Source organism: Lactuca virosa, chromosome 3, assembly GCF_052849685.1.
Source record: "Lactuca virosa cultivar CGN04683 chromosome 3, Lactuca_virosa_CGN04683_v6, whole genome shotgun sequence".
NCBI lineage: Eukaryota > Viridiplantae > Streptophyta > Magnoliopsida > Asterales > Asteraceae > Lactuca > Lactuca virosa.
In genome coordinates, this window is record NC_136428.1 from 179,668,865 (window position 1) to 179,687,256 (window position 18,392).

At 36.4% G+C, this 18,392-nt stretch overlaps 1 protein-coding gene across 4 annotated transcripts; it reads left to right on the top strand.

Moving 5' to 3' along the window:
* The first annotated feature begins 1,140 nt into the window (after nt 1-1,140).
* ABA4 (abscisic acid (aba)-deficient 4) lies at nt 1,141-3,074 on the top strand. 4 transcript variants are annotated; one of them, XM_079085883.1, is made up of 7 exons: nt 1,141-1,309; nt 1,627-1,685; nt 1,786-1,981; nt 2,090-2,190; nt 2,395-2,523; nt 2,597-2,685; nt 2,879-3,074. In XM_079085883.1, exons 2-7 carry the CDS (start codon nt 1,656-1,658, stop codon nt 3,027-3,029), a joined length of 696 nt encoding a protein of 231 aa, XP_078942009.1. In that variant the 5' UTR covers nt 1,141-1,309; nt 1,627-1,655; the 3' UTR covers nt 3,030-3,074. The 4 variants fall into 4 exon arrangements, with proteins under 4 accessions (XP_078942009.1, XP_078942010.1, XP_078942008.1 ...); XM_079085884.1 differs by having other exon boundaries at nt 1,142-1,309; nt 1,627-1,670; XM_079085882.1 differs by lacking the exon at nt 1,627-1,685 and having other exon boundaries at nt 1,146-1,309.
* The last annotated feature ends 15,318 nt before the right edge of the window (nt 3,075-18,392 follow it).

Consider the following 18,392-nt stretch of genomic DNA (forward strand, 5'->3'; position numbering starts at 1 on the left):
TCAAACTCACTTAAAAGTCGGTAAAAAGGGTGTACTCACCCTTTCATGAGATGTTATTGTGGTTGAGAAGCTCGATTTGTACAACAAGTAAATGAAGACCCCTACAAGGTTGACCAAGGAGATGCTTAGTATGTTTGAACCACTAAATCGACCTTGTAGGGGTCTTTATTTATTTGTTGTACAAATCGAGCTTCTAAACCAAAATAACATCTTCTGGAAGGGTGACTATGCCCTTTTTGTTGACTTGTAAGTGAGTTTGAATCATTGGACCGACCTTCATTTAATTGTTGTACAAACCAAGCTTCTAAACCACAACATCTCCTGAATCGGTCAATTGGTTAACATTGCAACAAAAATGTAAATGTAATGATATAATTGAGAAAAAAAAAAATTCGGCGTCAAAATCAAAATTTTGTGGTAATATAGTGACTTTCTTGCAATTTGAAACTCAGTGTCAAAATCAAATTTTTGGTAAACTTAGTGACTTTATTGCAATTCGGGAAAATGGTTACCGGGAGAACATTGATAAATTGTCATTTGGTTGATATTGCAACAAAATTATAAATATAATGACATAATTGAAAAAAAAATAAAAATTTTGTGTCAAAATCAAAATTTTATGTTAATATAGTGACCTTCTTGTCATTTGCCCTTGAAATCAACCCTTGAAGGCTTTAAGTGAGGTTACCGTATGAAATTGAGGATGCAACAAACCTTGAGGACTAAAATCGTAATTTACAAAACTAAATATGAGGCTTGAAGTGAGGTTACCATATGAAATTGAGGATGCAACAAACCTTGAGGACTAAAATCGTAATTTACAAAACTAAATACATGCGATAACAAATTTTGTATGGAAAATGACATGGATATCGGATAGTGTTGGATTACACCTTTGAAATTTGAATCTTTATGTTTTTAAGTAGTTATATATTTGGTAACATATAGATATACACATAACATAATAAAATTAAGATGTAATTTTGTTTCTCTTTTTGAAAATATTCATACACAAAATCAATTTTATATCCTCTCTTCATTAAAATAAAAGGAAAACTTAATTAAATTGGGTGAGATGAATATTCACTCAACAGACAAAACTTTGCATTTCTTTTTTTTGAAAGGAAAGGAAAACAAGACTACTCATCTCTTTTGTATCTATGATTGTACTACCACTTCTAATTTCTTTTTTATATAACGACAACTTCATGAAGAATCCTAACCCATTTCATCTCTCAATCTCACTTACTTTCTTACATCTATAATGGCTATCTCTTCTTGCCTTTGTCACCATCAATTGGCACTCAAGGTATTGCTTCTTTCCCATTTTACTGTATCTACGTGTGTCTGCATATGCTAAAACAACCTCACCTTCAACATTCATGGTTTATTTTCCATTTTTGCGATCTGGGTTCGAGTCATTTCAAGTTGGTGAGCTGAATGTGGTTGACTTTGCCAATTTGTGTATTTGCAATTGTTGTAATCACTTCACCTTTGCATATTCATGATTTGTTTTCCAATTTAAAATCTGGGTTTGATTCATTTTGCTTTTTTCGTATCAATTTGGTTATTTGTGCCCATTTCACTCTGTTTATATCATCTATTTTGTGTGTTGTGTGTTTGCAGATTGAATCATCACTTTGCATATATATGTTATGATGCTCATATACGTATATAACTTGCTTGTTTGTACTTTTCCCCCAATTGAATTGGTTTACTTTCCCGTTTTCATGTTTGAACTCGATTGGCAATTTAGGGTTCATAGATGTTATCTCTTTGTTGTAGATTAACCTCTTAACAACTGTATCCAAACACTCCAAATCCACATTCGCTCTTAAACCCATCAACACCGAATTTTACGGAATACATATCGGAAACAAGCTAAGAAATCAATGGAGTTTTATGAGAGGATCAGGAGCTATAATCATACCAAATGAAAGCTTCAATCTGCGTCAAAAAAACTCAAAACTGCAAGCATCATGTAATCCTTTCGTACCCTTTGTTTATCATGAAATAATTTGCCGATTAAACATCGAACACTTTGTTAATCTTATCAATTTATAGCTCTATTGGATCTTTGTTCAATTAGGTTTTGCTAATATGCAATTAGCGAGTGATGCTTTTACATTAGGAACTGCTGCTGTTCTTCCATTCTACACTCTTATGGTCGCAGCTCCAAAATCCGAATTGGTAAATTTTCCAATGTTATAAAGCAAAAAAAAAGTATTGAAATAACTATTTAATGCTTTTTTCTTGACTTTATAAAAACAAGAATTAATCTTATAAACTATATATAGATATTTCTTTTTGACATATAAAGAACTAAGCTTTAAACTTTCCCTAAATGGGACTGTGTCTAGCTGACGTGGGACACTGACAGGTTTTAACTTGCAGACTAAAAAGTGTATGAGAAGTAGCATACCATATGTATTGCTTGGCGTTTTATACTCGTATCTTCTATATCTTTCGTGGACCCCGGATACATTCCGGTTAATGTTCGCAAGCAAATATTGGCTGCCCGAGGTAAGAATTTCTACCCGAGTGATTTGCTAAATGATGATAGTCGATTTTTAACTTTACCATGGTTTATTTTCAGCTTCCGGGTGTAGCTAAGATGTTTTCTAATGAGATGACATTAGCCTCGGCTTGGATCCATTTGTTAGTCGTTGACCTCTACGCCGCAAGGTAGGAGGGTATTTACATCTTTTGTACAGACAAGATATCAGTAGCGAGTCAATGTCACTGTCCCACCTTTATGGGTGGGATGAAAATTTGTAAATTGTGTACCATTGACATTGGTTTATGTATCAGTCTGATGCATGCTAAACACAGTACATACTGATTGAAGCTAACTTGAGGTTTTGATTGGTGGAAACAGACAGGTGTATCAGGATGGATTGGAGAATGAGATCGAGACTCGGCATTCGGTTTCTCTTTGTTTGTTGTTTTGTCCAATTGGGATACTTGTTCATGCTATCACCAAGGCTTTAATTAGTACATTTAGAGAATCAAAAAGTGAGATTCATTGATGTTTTTATTTTTCCTATTAAGTGGTGGAGCATTTATTTGTTCAAGTCTTTTAATCTAATTGGTTATGGTTTTGGTGTAAATCTTTACAAGGTTAATCATGAAGATGTTGTAGGATTTGTCTTAGGGGTTTATGATAGCATTGACATAATTAACTCTTAACATTTCAAGGAATCAAACGTCGAATATGAGTTTTTTTAACTACTCGATGCATTGAATATGTTTACTACTATGAAATCTACTTGAGTGGAGCTCGAATCGACATGTTGTGGTGCTTACTTTGCTGGTGACGAATGTGCCGATCACATTCTAGTAACATGCCTGTATGCGAGTGCAATAAGAGAGAGAATATTTGACTGGTGTGGTATCAAGAACCAAACATTTCACAATGTCAGGGATCTAATATGTTTTGCTACAAGTTGGGGTCGGTGTTCCAAAAAAAAAAATAGGCTCATGATGATATGGTATGGGCTTATATGGAGCCTCTGGAAATATAGAAATGACCGGACTTTTAATCTGAAATTCATCAGTGCCTTTTGCGGAGCTGAGCAGATAAAATCCCTGGTGTATCTCTATCAAATGTAGAGGAAAAGACGGTTTAAGTGAATGGAACGTGTGGTCATCATCTCATTTCCATTTTTTCTAGTTTGCCTATGTATTTTTCTTTACTTACAACTACTATATGTATGTCTTTTTTCTTTTTCTGTTCCTGCTCCCCTCTAGTTTCTTATTAGTTGGGGTTCATTTTAATATAATTTTGCTCTTTCTAAAAAAAGACACATAAAAATTTGAAAAAAAAAATAAAAAATAAAGAAGAATCATACAATATTGTCATAAATGATGTCATTACTCGGCTTCTTGTTTTCAAACAAAATGGCATTCCAAAACGATCATATCAATCAAATATCCGCGAGAATAATGGCTTCCAATTCTTTCTTCTATATATTTATATATGTTAAAACAATGCATATTAATACGCATTGCCATCTTTTATAGTGGACCACAATGCATATTAATAGGCATTACAATAATGTTAAAATTGAACCCAATATAGTCCTTAATTAATTAAGTTGGTGCTCTCCAAACCCAAATTAACAAGTTCGTTGCACTAAAAACTAAACTAGGTAAACCGAGCAAATTTTTCTGTCAATTTCTCTTTCAAATTTAAAGACTATTATGTTATTCTAATATAAAATATATTTTAATATCTTATTACGATCTAAGCCCCTTTTATTGTAAAATTTTTGCTATTCCCCGGAGGGGAAGTCGAAGTGGTCCAATAGTCAGCTCTTGTTGATCTTGTAAAGTAGATTTGCCTATTTGCTCAAACTGATCGTTAGTACTAGTCTTTGGTTAGTTTGTGTGAGTTATCGATGAAGTCGGTTAGATGTAATATTGATAAGAATTTGTTGATTATTGATGCTACCCCTACCCTACTAGATAGAATTCCTTAATCCGATAAATGTGAATGTCTTTGTGTGGTGGTTGTTTTTAAATAAATAAATTAAATTGTTTCCTATCTTTTATGCTTACAAATATTCTTAGCCACTGTAACAACCCGATATTTCGAATCAATGTAACGATCCAAAGTCGAGTTTGGTAACCTATCTTAATATAATAGGAATGACGCCAAAAATAAAATGTTCGAAAACCTCAATGTGAATGTACTAAGTGGTAGATATCGTATCAAGGTTTTCAAAAATATAAAGAACACAAAAATCCGAGTTATAACGAAAAAGTTATGACCAATCAAAAATGCGCAACAAAACCGGCAAAACACTGTTAAGCGTAAAATACGAAATTTCAATAAAATACTTTTCAGCCTTAGGTATCTAAATGAAATTCGTAGATATCATTAAACCGTAAACGTACATAAAAAGAACACCCAAATCTGACTTCGTTTGAGGAAGTTATGATTTTTCGAAGTTTTAGACATAGCAGTAGACAGATAAAAACTCGAAATAGAGATCGAGCGACTTTTAGCCAATGAAACCTTGACGAGAATCGAAGATCTCAACAATAGTAGTACTACGGTAAAAAGACAGACAAAATCAGACGTCGGATGAAGAAGTTATGGATTTTTAACGGACTTTTCCAGTCCCGACCTGTTAAAAATATAATATTAAAAATTAAGTCAAAATTAGCCGACGAAGTCTAAACGAAAGTTGTAGAGCATAATCTCACCTTCGCGTGCATATAAATAACGTCGAAATCGGAGCTCGTACACGAACGTTACGGATTTTACAAGTTCGGGACACAAAATCTGAGGCTGTCAGGCAGCTCACGACGTGAGCCAGAAGCTCACGACGTGAGTCTGTGATTGATGGGTTCTAGAGTTGGTAGCAGACGTCGCGTCCTTGGAAGTGGATAAGATCAAAACTCATGACGTGAGCAAGCCCATGCTCACGACGTGAGACCCCAAATTCAGCCTATAAATAGAACCCAAGGGGTTCCGGGTTTAATGCTCAATTCCTCTCTTCCTCGTGCTTATGCACTGCTTTTAACCCCCTCGAAGCCATCCCAGTTTGCACATCCAAGTCTCGAAGTAAGTGTTACGCTCCCGAGATTCCCGAGAATCCCGAGAAATCAGCTTTCTCCAGTCGAAGTTCTGCTCGATCTTTGTCTCACCTTCTTCAATCTACCAGGTGAGTTCATAGCCCTATCACTAAGTTTTCAAATGCTTTTTAAATGCTTTTAAACGCTTTTAAGGGGGGGGGATACAAGTAAACACACGGTTAAACTCGTGTGAAACACAAATCTTTTGCTATACTTTTCACACTGTTGTTTTAACTATCTTATGAAATTATTATCATGCAAAACATCATACATCGCAACTTTACCCTCATGGGGTACAATATGTTTTATTTATATATATGCATACTACATCATACCAAGAGTAACCTTTCCAACTATAACATCATGTTTATATAAGAAAATGCAACTCATTATTATGCCTTTGTTAACACTGTAGAAAGGGTAATCATTTCAGAAATCATTCATATATCTTTCCAAATACGTGACTTAATTGAGAATATGTGAGTCAATCGTCTTCACCATACCTGTCAAGGTACCGCTAAAAAGCCATGTTTTATAACCAGAGTCTCTGTTGTGAGAACGTGATACGTGTATATAGATCTATACGGGACTGATGATCCCGCGCCCTGACTGTTAGCTACAGTCCGCGGGGTGACAAATATCATATCGCTTCGACGCCTGAATAACGTCGCCGCAGGCAAACCCATCATAGTACGGTTATGAAAACTCACATGATAGACAATTATTATGGTATTTATGTTTTTGTGGGAAAAGTAATATTACAATTACTTTTACGCCAAATTACAAACTTCTTATAGTTTTGTTTACTAATAAAACTATGCCTCATTATTTTAAGTATGACATATTTACTTACAAAATCATAGTCTTGGACATTTGAGACTACTCTCCACTGTTAGGAAAATATAGGTTTTTCCTGGTTCGATACATTCGTTCTATACAAACAAAGATTCATAACTCCTTTTATGAGAAAATATCGGATTTTCTGGAAAACAAACACGAACTTTCGAATGGCATACAAATATATGCTTATGAACTCACCAACATAAATGTTGACACTTTTTCTTTGAAATAACTTGTATTCTCAGGAAATCGCTAAGCCAGGTAGCAACTACTTTTGAAGACTAACGCGCTGGCGTTAGTAACATATTTTTGGAACACCATATTGTATTTGATATTTAAACATGTAACACATACAATCATGTAAACTTTTCAAATATATATGTTATGGTGGTGTGTACTTTCTTTACTATTCAATTGTTATGATACTGAATATGACGTCCTCCGCCCCCGAACGTTTCCACCGTTCTGGTTTGGGGTGTGACAAATTGGTATCAGAGCATTGTTTATAGTGAACTAAGTATATCAAAACCATTTTTGATATACAACTATAAACACAACTGGGCAAAAACACTCTGACTGAGAGTTATTCTTTTAAAATGAAATTTTTATAAAGTATACATGCATACATCATATATCAGGGTCAGTATCATAATGAAAACAATATAGAAGTATTATGGATAAGTTGTGCACCACAGGTATGCCTTGGGATATGTAATCGGAACTGGGATGAATATGGCCTGATCAACTATATTTATCCGAGAGTCGACTAACGTATGCCAAGGACTAGCTGCAGTGGACAACAAGTCTAAAACTTACCAAGCATATAAAATTTAGAATCAAACATAACATTTAGAATACTATAGGAGTATTTGGTAAATGCAATAAGTTTAAACTTTGACACTTCAGTATATGCTTTAGTTTATGGTAAATTCTTAACCCAATTCTCGTATAGACACAATGGTTGGATTCCATCTACCCGGAGACCCCTACTACCCCAATCAAGGCAACGGAGGATGGGTGGAAGACGACCCAGAAGAGGATGAGGAACCCATGGAAGAGGAGGAAGAGGAAGGCTCTGATGGGACAGACTCAGAACCAGAAGTAATCAATCCACCAGCCGTCCGACCTCTCGAAGTTTGAAGAGGTTTTCAGGGACCAACTCCCGTCTGGGGAAGCCACATTCACCATTGGAGTCAACAGCAAGGATTGCGCCCTCCCTACGGCATGTGTCGGGACTTCTACGACGTCAGTGGTGGAAGTTCAGCTGACCGGGCTCTCCCAGTCATGGTGGGCAAAATAGCCAACTAGTCCTACCAATAAGGAGTCCAAGCGAACCGAATTCGCGAAGCCAACGTAGAGGTACAAGGTAACGCAGCCGATATCCGTCGCCTGGATAGGTTGCAGGAGAATGCCCAACTTCACACCGACACACTCCAGGACCAAATGAATGCAGCTCTTTCCGAGATAAGAGAAATGAGGGAGCAGCAAGCCATCTTTGATAAGCGTCTCATGGGAGTAAAGCAATCAGACGCAGAGTCAAGCTCCAAGCGCAACCCGCGTCACAAGTAGTACTTGCCCAACTCCCAAAATTTTGTTATAGATTAGGATCTCGGCTAAAAGTCTTACTTATCTTTAACTTTTGGTAATCAGAGACCTTTAGAAAGGTCGAATTTTCCTGACTTCGGAATGTAACCAAGTATATGTTTAATATATAAGGAAGTACTTCTTTTGTGTGTTAATCCTTTGTATATCACTCAAATTCATAAGTTTATTTAATATATATAAACTCTCATTATGAATCAACCTCAAAACCTTGTTTAGGTCAAAACCAATTCATGAAATGTTTAATATAGCTAACTCATTGTCACACGACTATCAAACATCAAAGACTTATTGTCTTCATTGTTATTTCTTTGGCAGCTAGATGCTTCCTCGTAGGTCAGCTCGCCGAAATGCAACACCAACGCCACCGCCACCACCTCCAACTTTCGATCCCGCTATGGTACAGGCTGCTATCACCGCAGCAGTAGCAGCTGCACTGTCACAAATAAACTCTAACGGCAATGGAGGGGCCGGAAGTAGTACCAATCACCTTAACCATGGCACTGGTCATGGTCATGTCAGGGAATGCACTTACAAAGAGTTCTCAAACGCAAAGCCGAAAATGTTCAACGGCACTGGAGGGGTCATTGCACTTATGCAAGGGTTCGAAAAGACCGAAACGGTCTTTGAGATCTGTGCATGCCAAGAAACAAGCAAGGTCAAGTTTGCTGCTTGCACCTTCACGGACCGAGCCCTCACCTGGTGGAAGGGCCATGTGAAATCCGTATCTCTTCCAGTCGCCAACGCCATGAGATGGGAGGACTTGAAAGTCCTACTGTTAGAAGAATACTGCTCGAGGGGCGAAATTCAAAAATTGGAGCAGGAACTATGGAACCTAAAAATGGTTGGTTCTAACCTAGCCGCCTACACAGCCAGGTTCAGTGATTTGTCAGTCCTGTGCCCGGGCATGGTCAACCCAGAACCAAAGAAAGTGGAAAGATACATTTGGGGGATGTCGCCCCAGATTCAAGGGCATGTTTTGGCTTCCAACCCAGTCACATTTAACAGCGCGAAGCGCCTGGCACAACGATTAATCGATCACGGAGTTAAACAGGGTACCATCACAGTTGCTGCTGACCCACCGAAGGAAGTAGAGAACCGAAGGAAACCCTGGAACAAGAGAAAGGGGCAAGCCACGTAGGAAAACCCTAATAAACAACAATTGGTGGCTGCTCACGTTGTTACTGTCCCGACCGCCCCAGCACCAACAAAGCCATACATCAGCAACCTACCGAAGTGCAGTAAATGCAACTTCCATCACCACGGACCCTGTCGTGAAATGCATTGCACTAGGTGCAACAGGAAGGGACACACCGTCCGCTTCTGCAAGGAACCAGCCCAACCAGCCGATCCAGCTGCGAATGTCGGAATAGGCCGTACCTGCTACGAATGCGGAGCAACAGGGCACTTCCGAAGGGACTGCCCGAAGGCAAACAACAGGAATGCAGGGGGAAGTGGCCGAGTATTTGCAATGGGCCAGGAGGAAGCCGTTGCAGACCCCACTATTGTTAGGGGTACGTTTCTCCTCGATAACTCATATGCATACATGTTATTTGATAGTGGAGCGGAGAGGAGTTTCGTGAGCCATAATTTTAAAAATCTACTCAAACCAACCCCTCAATCATTAGGTGAAACTTTTATAGTAGAAATGGCTAACGGGAAAACAGAAGGTGCTAAGGAAATATACCTAAATTGTACCCTCACTAAACAATAAATCCTTTCCAATCAACCTCATGCCAGTCTCGATAAAAAGTTTCGACGTTATCATAGGCATGGATTGGCTAAGTTCTCATCGTGCGGACATTTTATGTTACGATAAGGCCGTTCGCCTTAATCTGCCAAATGGCGAAGCCCTCGTTATTTATGGCGACAAACCTAGCACCCCTCTTCGTATCATCTCTTGCATCAAGGCTCAAAAATATATGCGCAAGGAATGCCACGCGTTCTTGGCACATGTTGTGGATGTGAATCGAGGAGTAGAAGACATCAAGGGCGTGCCTGACGTTTGTGACTTTCCTGATGTCTTTCCTGAGGATCTTCCAAGAGTACCGCCTGCAAGACAAGTCGAATTCAGAATCGACTTAATTCCTGGAGCCACCCCTGTGGCCAAAGCGTCGTATCGCTTAGCCCCAGCAGAGATGCAAGAACTATCCAGTCAACTGAATGAACTTCTCAGCAAAGGATTCATCCGACCAAGCTTCTCACCTTGGGGAGCACCAGTGCTTTTCGTTAAAAAGAAAGATGGATCGTTCAGAATGTGCATCGATTACCGAGAACTCAACAAACTTACCATTAAGAACCGGTACCCCCTACCACGAATAGACGATTTATTCGATCAACTCCAAGGAGCAAACTACTTTTCCAAGATCGGTCTGAGATCGGGATATCACCAGCTGAGAGTCCTAGAGAACGATATTCCTAAGACGGCCTTCCGAACTAGATACGGTCACTACGAATTCGTAGTGATGTCGTTCAGACTAACCAATGCACCCGCCGTGTTCATGGACTTAATGAATCGGGTATGTCGTCCGTTCCTGGACAAATTTGTGATTGTATTCATAGATGACATACTCATCTATTCTAAAAGTAAAGAGGAACATGGTCAGCACCTGAGACAAGTCTTAGAGACACTAAGAACTGAGAAGTTGTACGCAAAATTCTCAAAATGCGAGTTTTGGATTAGGAAGGTGGACTTCCTAGGTCACGTGGTCAGCAAAGAGGGAATCCACGTGGACCCCTCCAAGATCAAAGCTATCCAGAATTGGTCTGTGCCAACAACGCCAACCGAAATTCACCAATTTCTAGGCCTTGCTGGCTATTATCGCAGGTTCATTCAGAACTTCTCCAAAATTGCAAAACCTATTACTTCCCTGACTCAGAAGGGTGTAACCTACAACTGGGGGGGGGGGGGAGCAAGATACTGCATTCTAAACCTTGAAGCAAGCCCTATGCAGTGCACCCATTTTGTCTCTTCCAGAGGGGACAGAAGACTTTGTAGTATACTGCGATGCATCCAATCAAGGTTTGGGTTGTGTACTAATGCAGCGAGGAAAGTTTATTGCGTACGCCTCACGACAACTAAAAACGCACGAGGTCAACTACGCCACTCACGACTTAGAACTTGGAGCAGTGGTGTTCGCCCTAAAAATCTGGAGGTACTACCTATACGGTACAAAGTGCACCATCTTCACAGACCACAAGAGCCTTCAACATATATTCAATCAGAAAGAGCTCAATATGAGGCAAATACGTTGGGTTGAGCTACTCAACGACTACGAATGTGAGATTCGTTATCATCCGGGAAAAGCCAATATGGTGGCAGATGCCCTTAGTCGTAAGGAGTGCTCTGGTCGAAGAGTGAAATCACTAACCATGACGATCCATTCACACCTGTCAACGCAAATCAAGGAAGCTCAACTGGAAGCCTTAAAACCCGAAAACCTGACTGGTGAAGCACTTAGAGGGATGGACAAGAATTTTGAGATCAAGAGTGACGGAGTTCATTACCTCATGAACCGAATCTGGACATCGAAGTTCGGTGGATTCAAAGAGATAGTTATGAACGAAGCACACAAGACCCGATATTCCGTGCACCCAGGTTCAGATAAGATGTATCTGGATCTCAAACAACTCTACTGGTGGCCAAACATGAAAGCAGAAATTGCTACCAATGTGGGCAAGTGCTTGACTTGTGCCAAAGTCAAGGTAGAACATCAGAAGCCCTCAGGTCTACTCCATCAGCCCGAAATACCTGAGTGGAAGTGAGAACAGATTTCCATGGATTTCATAACCAAACTACCCAAGACGCAGGGTAGTCACGATACCATTTGGGTGATCGTCGACAGGTTAACCAAATCTTCCCACTTCTTGCCAATCAAAGAGACCGATAAGATGGAGAAACTAACAAGAACCTACATCCGAGAGATCGTGCGACTTCATGGTGTCCCGATATCTATCATCTCGGATAGAGACAGTAGATTCACTTCAAGATTCTGGCAAACGCTACAGAAGGCCTTAGGTACTAAGCTAGATATAAGTACAGCCTATCACCCACAAACTGACGGGCAGAGTGAGAGAACAATCCAAACCCTTGAAGACATGTTGCGAGCCTGTGTAATCGACTTCGGTAAAGCATGGGACATCCACTTGCCATTGGTCGAGTTCTCTTATAACAACAGTTATCACACTAGCATCAAGACTGCTCCATTCGAAGCCCTTTACGGCTGCAAGTGCAGATCACCTCTGTGTTGGGCGGAAGTGGGCGACTCGCAGTTGGCGAAAGGTCTAGTCCCTGATAGCACTCTCACTGGTCCGGAAATCATAAGGGAAACCACTGAAAAGATCGTTCAAATTCGAGAGCGACTGAAAGCCTCAAGAGATAGACAAAAGAGCTATGCCGACAAAAGACGAAAACCCTTGGAATTTCATATTGGTGATTGCGTGCTACTGAAGGTCTCACCCTGGAAGGGCATGATACGCTTCGGGAAGCGTGGAAAACTAAACCCAAGGTACATTGGACCCTTCGAAATTACGGCAAGGATTGGTCAAGTAGCTTATAGACTTCAGCTTCCAATCAAACTTAGCAAGGTACATCCGGTGTTTCATGTATCTAACCTGAAGAAGTGTCTGTCCGACGAAACTCTCGTGATTCCACTCGAGGAAATCGAACTGAATGAAAATCTTAACTTTGTGGAAGAACCCGTCGAAATCATGGATAGGGAAATCAAACGAACTAAGCAGATTCGCATACCAATCGTGAAGGTTCGCTGGAATGCTAAGCGGGGACCCGAATTCACTTGGGAGCGAGAAGATCAGATGCAACAAAAGTACCCGCATCTTTTCCCTAGTCCATAAACTTTTACTTTGTAATTAATTTCGGGACAAAATTCCCTCTAACGGGGGGATGATGTAACAACCCGATATTTCGAATCAATGTAACGATCCAAAGTCGAGTTTGGTAACCTATCTTAATATAATAGGAATGATGCCAAAAATGAAATGTTAGAAAACCTCAATGTGAATGTACTAAGTGGTAGATATCGTATCAAGGTTTTCAAAAATATAAAGAACACAAAAATTCGAGTTATAACGAATAAGTTATGACCAATCAAAAATGCGCAACAAAACCGGCAAAACACTGTTAAGCGTAAATTACGAAATTTCAATAAAATACTTTTCAGCCTTAGGTATCTAAATGAAAGTCGTAGATATCATTAAACCGTAAACGTACATAAAAAGAACGCCCAAATCTGACTTCGTATGATGAAGTTATGATTTTTCGAAGTTTTAGACATAGCAGTAGACAGATAAAAACTCGAAATAGAGATCGAGCGACTTTTAGCCAACGCAACCTTGACGAGAATCGAAGATCTCAACAATAGTAGTACAACGGTAAAAAGACAGACAAAATCGGACGTCGGATGAAGAAGTTATGGATTTTTAACGGACTTTTCCAGTCCCGGCATGTTAAAAATATAATATTAAAAATAAAGTCAAAATTAGCCGACGGAGTCTAAATGAAAGTTGTAGAGCATAATCTCACCTTCGCGTGCATATAAATAACGTCGAAATCGGAGCTCGTACGCGAACGTTACGGATTTTACAAGTTCGGGACACAAAATCCGAGGCTGTCAGGCAGCTCACGACGTGAGCCAGAAGCTCACGATGTGAGTCTGTGATTGATGGGTTCCAGAGTTGGTAGCAGACGTCGTGTCCTTGGAAGTGGATAAGATCAAAACTCACGACGTGAGCAAGCCCATGCTCACGACGTGAGACCCCAAATTCAGCCTATAAATAGAACCCAAGGGGTTCCGGGTTTAATGCTCAATTCCTCTCTTCCTCGTGCTTATGCTCTGCGTTTAACCCCTCGAAGCCATCCCAGTTTGCACATCCAAGTTTCGAAGTAAGTGTTACGCTCCTGAGATTCCCGAGATTCCCGAGAATCCCGAGAAATCAGCTTTCTCCAGTCGAAGTTCTGCTCGATCTTTGTCTCACCTTCTTCAATCTACCAGGTGAGTTCATACCCCTATCACTAAGTTTTCAAATGCTTTTTAAATGCTTTTAAACGCTTTTAAGGGGGGGGGGGGGGATACAAGTAAACACACGGTTAAACTCGTGTGAAACACAAATCTTTTGCTATACTTTTCACACTGTTGTTTTAACTATCTTATGAAATTATTATCATGCAAAACATCATACATCGCAACTTTACCCTCATGGGGTACAATATGTTTTATAAATAGAAATATGTTTTATTTATATATATGCATACTACATCATACCAAGAGTAACCTTTTCAACTATAACATCATGTTTATATAAGAAAATGCAACTCATTATTATGCCTTTGTTAACACTGTAGAAAGGGTAATCATTTCAGAAATCATTCATATATCTTTCCAAATACGTGACTTAATTGAGAATATGTGAGTCAATCGTCTTCACCATACCTGTCAAGGTACCGCTAGAAAGCCATGTTTTATAACCAGAGTCTCTGTTGTGAGAACGTGATACGTGTATATAGATCTATACGGGACTGATGATCCCGCGCCCTGACTGTTAGCTACAGTCCGCGGGGTGACAAATATCATATCGCTTCGACGCCTGAAGAACGTCGCCGCAGGCAAACCCATCAAAGTACGGTTATGAAAACTCACATGATAGACAATTATTATGTTATTTATGTTTTTTGCGGGAAAAGTAATATTACAATTACTTTTACGCCAAATTACAAACTTCTTATAGTTTTGTTTACTAATAAAACTATGTCTCATTATTTTAAGTATGACATATTTACTTACAAAATCATAGTCTTGGACATTTGAGACTACTCTCCACTGTTAGGAAAATATAGGTTTTTCCTGGTTCGATACATTCGTTCTATACAAACAAAGATTCATAACTCCTTTTATGAGAAAATATCGAATTTTCTGGAAAACAAACACGAACTTTTGAATGGCATACAAATATATACTTATGAACTCACCAACTTAAATGTTGACACTTTTTCTTTGAAATAACTTGTATTCTCAGGAAATCGCTAAGCCAGGTAGCAACTAATTTTGAAGACTAACGCGCTGGCGTTAGTAACATATTTTTGGAACACCATATTGTATTTGATATTTAAACATGTAACACATACAATCATGTAAACTTTTCAAATATATATGTTATGGTGGTGTGTACTTTCTTTACTATTCAATTGTTATGATACTGAATATGACGTCCTCCGCCCCCGAACGTTTCCGCCGTTCTGGTTTGGGGGTGTGACAGCCACTAAAATTATGACAAATGTAATCGTTCTATATTTTTTTTTAACTATCTCATTAAGGTTGTCAAGTATAATAAATGAAGATCCATTTTGTCACATGTCAATCTCTCATGAGTTTTGACACTTTTCATTTTATGACTAGGCGTAACCTCGCGCGTTGCGCAAGAATGCATTTAAGTGGTTAAAATAATTATGGGAAAAAATAGAAATATGTTGAAATTTACGTTTTTAGTCATGTTTTGGGCATTAACCGAATTATCAAATAACATAAAAATCCATCAACTTATATTTTGATACTATCTAATATAGTTCATACCTTATAAACTTTACTTTTACTTTTATAATATCCAATATATATTATAAGTGTTTGTATAACATTAATATAATCTACTTTTCTTATGTCCGATAATATTTTTTGGATAAAATAAGAAATAAGTTGTTTTGAATGAGCTATTAATAAACAATATTGAACTAATAAACTTTGTATTACACTATTTATATTACACCAAAACATCCAAGTTTTTATATATGAACTTTCAAATATTAAACATTGAAATTAAGAATGAAGTCATACAAAATATATCATTATACATAAATGTCATCAAGAGTTTTAAAATAAGTCGATTAGTAAATATGATATTTAATTTTAATTACATATTTTGCAAGGCGTACGTTTGACTTTATGTTGGTGCGCCGAGAATCATCTTCCTTAATTTGTACCTAAAAAATTAAGGTGAATAGGAATATAAAATAGATATTACTAAGCATTAATATAAATAATTAAAAAGGGTATGTGGATCTCCTATTATCGGTTAAAGACAACATACATCTTTAGTGGTATCGATTCCTATGTGAAATTGAAGTAGTCATTCTATGTACACCTTGTTTTCTAATTACATAAACAAATATGAGTAACCAAACATAAAAATGTTATCTTTATGTAGGAAAAATATTTTAGTTAACTAACAAATTAAATAATATAAGTTTAAGAGTTAGGAGTTTCAAAACATTAATATTTTTATTAATCAATCAATTAAGTAACACATGTTGAAATTTTTACAATCATTATTAAAAAACATTTGAAATATTAGATTTTAAATGAATTTTGGTTGAAGTGTTTTGACCTCTATTATAATATATATATATATATATATATATATATATATATATATATATATATATATATAGAGAGAGAGAGAGAGAGAGAGAGAGAGATGGAAAGTATAACATATGTATGAGTTTTAATTAATTATCTTTTTGAAACGGTACAATTACAAAACAAATAAACATATTTAAAATATTTAATTAAATATTTTCGACATCACCCTATATAATATATGATTAATATATTAACGATTAAACCACAATATATAACGACTGTATTACAATAATCCAAAAACGAAGAAAATATAAAAATGAATTAGTATAACAAACTTACAAATTAAAAGCTCTAATATAATAGAATATCTCCAAAAGTGGTCATAAGACCTCAACCCAACTCAAAAACCTTTAAGTTTGTTTTCTTTATGAAAATTGTATATGATTTGTATGCATGTCTTCCCAAAAGATTGGCCTTTTATAGTAACTTTTCACTAAATGCTAATTAAACATAATATAAGTTATAAAACTTTTGAGTGTTAAATCATAATTAAGAAAACTTTTGAGTTGCATTAGTTAAAAAATGGGGTTTCAAATGAATATGGTTTGAGAAAGTTAAAAAATAGGGTTTCAAATGCATGGGATTCAATAAAAAATGTTAGCTTTATAAGTATGTATGATATTTTTGAAATAAATAATATCCACGTGTCAATTTCTAGGTTTTTCCAATTTTTAAAATTAAAAAGTCACATAATACTTATATATTTATATATGCAAAGTATTAAGTGTAATAAATATGATAGTAATTGTAATTAATACATTTTTTCTTATTTCAAAATTTTATTTAAAAAAATACTTAATGTTTACATTTTAATATTTAATTTTTTAATCAACTCGTGTAATACACGGGTTTTACACCTAGTGTAAAATTAAATAAAAATAATATTATAAGTCTTAATGGATATATATATATATATATATATATATATATATATATATATATATATATATATATATATATATAAGTTTGAATGTGTGTTTTGAAGTTGATGTGATTGTAATCAAAATCTACTCTAATAAATGACAATCTATTTTGCCACATGTCAATCTCTCATAAGTTTTGACACTTATCATTTTGTGATATTTTTGAAATAAATAACATCCACATGTCAATTTCTAAGTTTTTTTAATTTTTAAAATTAAAAAGTCATGTAATACATATAGTTATATAAATAAAATATTAAATGTAATAAATATGATCATAAATTGCAGTAAATATGTTTTTTCCTTCCTTATTTTAAAATTTAACTTTAAAAAATACTTAATGTTTATATTTTGATATTTAATTTTTTTTATTTAACTCATGTAATACATGGGTCTCACACCTACTATTATGAATATATCAAATAAAATTAAGTTGAATGGAAAAATGATAACACTTGTCATAGTTTTAATGAATAAGAATATTTGTAGGCATAAGATGTATGAGATAATTTAATTTCCCTTTTAAATAAACTTCCTACTAGGGAGAACTTTGGTGAGTAATTTAAAGGCTTTGTGATAATTTAATTTCCCTTTTAAATAAACTCCCTTTTCAATTTGGCACCAACTTGTGATATGGTGGAGTTTGTGTTTAAAGGTTTCTATTAAGGTGTACCTAGAAGGTACTTGTCTCACGATTAAGTGGTGTCGTTGTGCCTTAAGGAATTTGTTGTTGTTTAGTAAGGTTAAGCCTAAAAGACCGATTTTTTTTTTTTTTTTTGTTAAAATTGTTACTCAATCGCTTTTTGGATTTTCAATAGAAGTGGAAAGGTTAAACTAAATTGGGTTAAGATGGCTTTACGTAATCCTCTTTATTATTATTATTTTTTGTTTAGCTCATTGCTAGCTTAATAAAATCTCTAATGTTCTAAGAATTTATTGCTCCAAAATATTGTTTCTTGAAAAAACATCTCTAAATCAATATTTTCTAATTAGATGTGTTTAATACATCCAATAA

Excerpts from the sequence above, each read along its gene's own strand:
- ABA4 (XM_079085881.1), top strand. The coding sequence starts at position 1,354 with ATGCTAAAACAACCTCACCTTCAACATTCATGGTTTATTTTCCATTTT. Across the intron at positions 2,191-2,394 it reads CAGCTCCAAAATCCGAATTG|ACTAAAAAGTGTATGAGAAG; the intron begins GTAAATTTTCCA and ends TTTAACTTGCAG. Across the intron at positions 2,524-2,596 it reads GCAAATATTGGCTGCCCGAG|CTTCCGGGTGTAGCTAAGAT; the intron begins GTAAGAATTTCT and ends GTTTATTTTCAG.